The 5,533-nt window shown below is 36.5% G+C and overlaps 1 protein-coding gene across 1 annotated transcript; it reads right to left on the bottom strand.

Annotated features, from left to right (window-relative positions):
- Positions 1-3,374: 3,374 nt before the first annotated feature.
- Positions 3,375-4,301, bottom strand: LOC147565102 (uncharacterized). Its single transcript, XM_086646522.1, has one exon. It carries the CDS (start codon positions 4,299-4,301, stop codon positions 3,375-3,377), a length of 927 nt encoding a protein of 308 aa, XP_086502648.1.
- Positions 4,302-5,533: the final 1,232 nt, after the last annotated feature.

The raw sequence follows: 5,533 nt of genomic DNA, 5'->3' as shown, positions 1-5,533 counted from the left end.
GGTTTCCGTTTCGATGAGGAAGAAGATGAGATCCCTTCGCGTGGTTTATGAAAAATTGTAATACTCAAAAGTTGTAATTCACTTTATTAAGCTTTAATTGATCGTCACAACTACAACTAGTAACCTTCCTCCTTTTATATAGTTTTACTATAACAGAAAGTTTAGAGAGAGAAGAGAGAAGGTTTAGTGAGAGAGAGAAAGAACAAATAACCGAATAAGTTGTAACTAACTATATTAGTTAACAACTAATTCATCTAAGGTACACCACACGTGTGTGAGACGAGTGCTTCTAAAATCTTCAAACAGTTTGTGTAAGACACTCGTGTGAAACTCTTTCTCTTAAGTCTGACCGGTAATTCGGTTATCTTCATCCTTTACTCTTCTTCATTTTCAGCTAGGGTTAACTCTCTTTTACATCCCCCCTCAAACAAATAGTTCACAGCAGACTTAACCATGAGTTTGCTTCTTATAAAATCAAACTGAGAAGAGAGTAATCCTTTAGTATAAATGTCAGCCAAGTTTGCTTCAGATGGAACAAATTTAATGTCCAATGTAGAATCCATGACCAAATCTCTGATAAAATGGAAGTCAATCTCAATGTGTTTTGTTCTTGCATGAAACACAGGATTAGAGGCAAGGTATTTTGCACCCATATTTTCACTAGACAAAACCATTGGTAGCTTAGATGAAATGCCCAATACTGCAAGAAGATATGACAACCAAAGCAATTCTGAAGCGACCAGAGAGAGAGAACTTTATATTCTCCTTCTGTTGATGCTCTTGAAACAGTAGTTTGCTTTTTAGATGACCAAGACACCAGTGTAGATCCCAAAAAAATAAAATAGCCATTAGTAGACCTACTAGTATCTGGGCAACCTCCCCAATCAGAATCGTTGAACCCAGACAGTAAAGCACAATCACCTGACTTGATTGAAATACCTGCTCCAATAGTTCCTTTGAATATCTCATTACTTTCTTTAATAAGACGAGATGACTTGATCGTGGCTGATGCATAAATTGGGATAAGTAATTCACACTGAATGTCAGATCAAGCCTGGTCATTGTAGCATATTGCAAACCTCCTACCATACTCCTATAAAAGAGAGAGTTATCAATAGGATCACCATCTAATTTCGACAGTCTTTTTCCTACTGAAACTGGAGTGAGGCTAGGTTTCGAATCTGAGAGACTAGCTTTTTCTATGAGCTCAAGGATATACTTAGTCTGAGTAAGAAGTAAGGAAGAAGAAGACCTTTGAACCTCTATACCCAGGAAATAATGAAGATCACCAAGCTTTTTCATTGCAAACTCCTGAGCCAAATCAGATAACAATTTATTAAGGAGAGAAAGATGAGTGCCAGTGAGTATTATGTCATCCACATAGAGCAAAAGTATCATCCATTTTCTATTAGAGTGATATACAAATATAGAAGTGTCTGAAACACTCTTTCGGAAACCCCACTGTTGAAGATATTGAGCAATCCTATGAAACCAAACTCTAGGAGCTTGCTTAAGATCATAGAGGGCTTTTGAAAGATGACAAACATAATCAGGACACTGAGCATCTTTAAAACCAGGTGGTTGCTTCATGTATACTGTCTCATTAAGCTTTCCATGAAGGAAAGCATTGGACACATCTAATTGGTGAATAGGCTATTTCTTAGTGATTGCCAAAGTCAGCACAACCCTTACTGTCTGAATCTTGACAACAGGACTGAATGTCTCCAAATAGTCAATACCGTCTTGTTGGTTGAACCCTTGAGCAACCAACCTTGCCTTGTACCACTATAAAGTCCCATCTGAATTGTACTTAACTTTGAAAACCCACTTACAGCCAAGTACATTCATACGAGGAATCCTTGGTGTTAAAGTCCAAGTTCCATTCTTTATAAGAGCTTGGCATTCTTCTTCCATTGCTCTCTTCCAATGGACATTCTGAATAGCTACTTTATAGCTTGTGCGTTCAACAAGCTGAGTTGTAGATGTGTCAACAGATAGGGCATGAGGAACTGAATAATGAGCTACATGATCAGGTATACTCATGGGTTTTAAGATACCACTTTTCAGTCTTGTTTGTATAGGATGTGCATTCAAGGTTGGCACAGTAGAAGTGGATATGGTAGGCGTCTCAATCATTGGCTCAGAAGAACGAAGTGGAAGGGAACTACTTGATGATAAGGAAAGAGGAGGTGGAGATACTGAGGAGGGTGAAGTAGTGGGTGATGGAAGTACCTGATCATCCAAAGAATATGTAGTGTGATAAGGTGGTACTGAGTCATTTACAGTACTTGGTAAAGATGGTAAGTGAAAATATTGATAAGAAGAATGTGATTCAGGTACTACAGGTGAACGAGATGGCATAATAGACTTAGTGGAGAAAGGAAAAGTGGACTCATCAAGAATAACATGCCTTGACACATATTCTTTGTAGGTGTTAACGTCTAGGCACTTGTAGCCCTTGTGAATAGGACTATACCCAATGAACACACACTGAGCTGATTTAGGACTCAATTTATCAGCTTTAAAGTACCCAAATATGGATAACATAGCGACCCAAAGACCTTAATCATAGCATAATCAGGACAAGTCTGAAAAAGGACTTCATATGGTGATTTATAAGAGAGTAATTTACTTGGAGTTCTGTTGATTAGATAAGTAGTAGTAGCATAAGCATGAAACCGGAACTCCTTAGGCATAGATGCTTGAAACAATAGAGTGTTTTTACCTGCCTGTTCTTTCTTTCTGCCCTTTCATTTTTCTCTGGGGTATAGGGACAAGAGCTTTTAATCGCTATGCCATGTTTGTCAAGATGAGTCTTAAACTCTCCTTTCTGTAACTCCAAGGCTCCATCACTCTGGAAACACTTGACTGGGAGAGAGAATAATTTCTCATTTTGAGTTTGAAAATGCTGAAAACATTGAAGGTTTTCTGATCTTAACTTCATAGGGTATATCCAGAAGAATCTACTATAGTCATCAAGAAATAAGATGTAATATCTAATTTCAGATTTTGTTGTAGTAGGTGTTGGACCCCATATATCACAGTGAATCAGTTGCAATGGCATAGATGAGCTGCTGATTGAGATGGGTAAAGGTAACCTCTAACTTTTACCCATCTGACGGGAAGAACAAACATCTTTGAAATTTTTGGAAGTAATTTTAATCTTGTTATCTCTTTCTAGAGAAAGGATAATCTCTTTTGAAGCATGCCCAAGTCGATTGTGCCAAATTTCAGCTGTGGCTTTTGCTAACGCTTGTTCATGTTCCTCAACCTCTGGAAGATAAGGATCCATCTAAAAATTGATGCTATAAAGATTGTTAACCATGGGTCCTTCTACTAAAATATCCTTTGACCATATCTCTGATTAAGAATCCTCATGGTAGGAACTCAACACTATAAAAATTCTCTTTTGTGAACTTTGAGATAGATAATTGATTCTTCTGAATTTTAGGAACATATAGAACTTTTTTCAAATTAAAAGTAGTTGACCCAGATGCTAATGTTGTTGATCCTGTACTAGCTATGTCTAAACACTTACCATCACCAATCATAACACCATTAGAACCTTTATAAGGTGTGTTAGAGATCAAATTGGTTTTGGTATGTGTCATATGACTTGTTGCTCCAGTATCTGCTATCCATCTTTCATCTTTATTGATAGAAGAAGTTAAGTAGGACCTTTCAGAAAAAATATCCTCTATTACTGCCCCAAAGTGAGCTTGTTCTTCCCCATTTTCTTGCTGTTGTTGAAGCTCTTCCTCTTCATCATCATCTTCTTCTTCTTGTAAATGAAGATTAGCAAAATTTCTTTGATTTGATTTGGAAGATTCTGAGAAGTCTCTAAACCTCATTATGCATTGTCTTGCTGTATGACCCCATTTATAACATATTCCACAAGGTACAGTGGAGAAATCAAAGAAATTATTTCTTGCTGAAGTTGAGGGTTGTCTTGAATTGAGTCTGAATTGTGTTTTCTGACTTGATTCATTAGTTGTGAATCTTGGATTGGGTGTTCTTGAAATACCCTTATTTGCAAGTTTCTTGACAAAGTAACTCTCACTTGAATCCTTAACTGGTTCTTGTTCTTTTAACCATTGTTCATGGTGGATTAGTCTGCTTCTTAATTCAGCAAAACTAAGAGCACCATCTCTATTTTGTATAGCAATAACAAACTGAGAGTACTCTTTTTCTAGACCTTGTAGGGCAATTCGACTTAGTTCAGCATCACTAACTCTATCACTAACAGCTACAAGGGAATCAGCAATAGTTTTGATTTTGCTTAAAAATTCAGACACAGACATTGATCCTTTCTTGATATTTTGAAGTTATTTCTTAATGAAGACTTCTGCGCTTCAAATTTTTGAAGGAAAATTGTTTCTAAGTAACACCAAATTTCTCTAGATGTTTTAAGACCTAGAATATCAGAGGCAATGGAATGAGTGATGGTGGCTTTGATACAAGCCTTCACGAAACTATCGTTTTTCCGCCATTGTAGATAAGTTGGATTAGCTATATCTCTTCCTTCCATAACTGTTAATTGAGGGGGTTCACCATAAGTGCCATCGATGTAGCACACTAGGTCATTTCCTATCAAGGCATTTTCTACCTGATCTTTCCAAACAAATTGGAACCATGTAACCTAGCAGATATAAGATTAGTAAGATTTTGATTATAAGAAATTTGACCTTGATTAGTGTTCATTTCTGATGTTTGAAGAACTAATTGGTGATGAAGACTTTATCTGTGATTCTTTGATGACAGAAGATCAACTTCTTCTTCATGTTTCTTGAATCCAAATTGAATTTTGGAATTCGATTTCTTGAATCCAAATTGATGTTTGGAATTCGATTTCTATGGTTCTTTGAACGATACGAACTGGCTCTGGTACCATGAAAATTGTAATACTCAAAAGTTGTAATTCACTTTATTAAGCTTGAATTGATCGTCACAACTACAACTGCAACATTCCTCCCTTTATATACTTTTACAATAACAGAAAGTTCAGAGAGAGAGAGAGAGAGAGAGAGAGAGAAGGTTTAGTGAGAGAGAGAGAAAGAACTAATAACCGAATTAGTTGTAACTAACTATATTAGTTAACGACTAATTTGTCTAAGGTACACCACACGTGTGAGACGAGTGCTTCTAAAATCTTCAAACAGTTTGTGTAAGACACTCGTGTAAAACTCTTTCTCTTAACTCTGACCTGTAATTCGGTTATCTTCATCCTTTACTCTTCTTCATTTTCAGCTAGGGTTAACTCTCTCTTACAGTTTAGAAGGCTCCTGATGCTGCTTTTGATTCCAAGGCATAAACCCTTAATTTTAAGAATCCAACTCATGAGGTATCACAATCAAAATAAACATTATTTAATTGAATTGAGAAACCAATGCTATGTCCCCATGGCGCGTCGACATTCCGTGGGGACCCAAGCCTGTCATAGCATCATTGTTGATATTTATATGATGAAGACCTATTTTTAGTGTTTGTGTTGCCATCTTTATCGTCTAAATTCAAAATCACAATTCAATAAATC

Source organism: Eschscholzia californica, unplaced genomic scaffold (assembly GCF_041429995.1).
Source record: "Eschscholzia californica isolate CP2 unplaced genomic scaffold, dmEscCali1.0.p SCAF_1, whole genome shotgun sequence".
In the NCBI taxonomy this organism is placed as follows: domain Eukaryota; kingdom Viridiplantae; phylum Streptophyta; class Magnoliopsida; order Ranunculales; family Papaveraceae; genus Eschscholzia; species Eschscholzia californica.
Note: the sequence above shows the minus strand (reverse complement) of the source record. Positions and strands in the feature narration are given on the sequence as shown.

Bases quoted from the DNA above. Each gene is read 5' to 3' on its own strand.
- LOC147565102 (XM_086646522.1), bottom strand. From the start codon at position 4,301: ATGTCTGTGTCTGAATTTTTAAGCAAAATCAAAACTATTGCTGATTCC.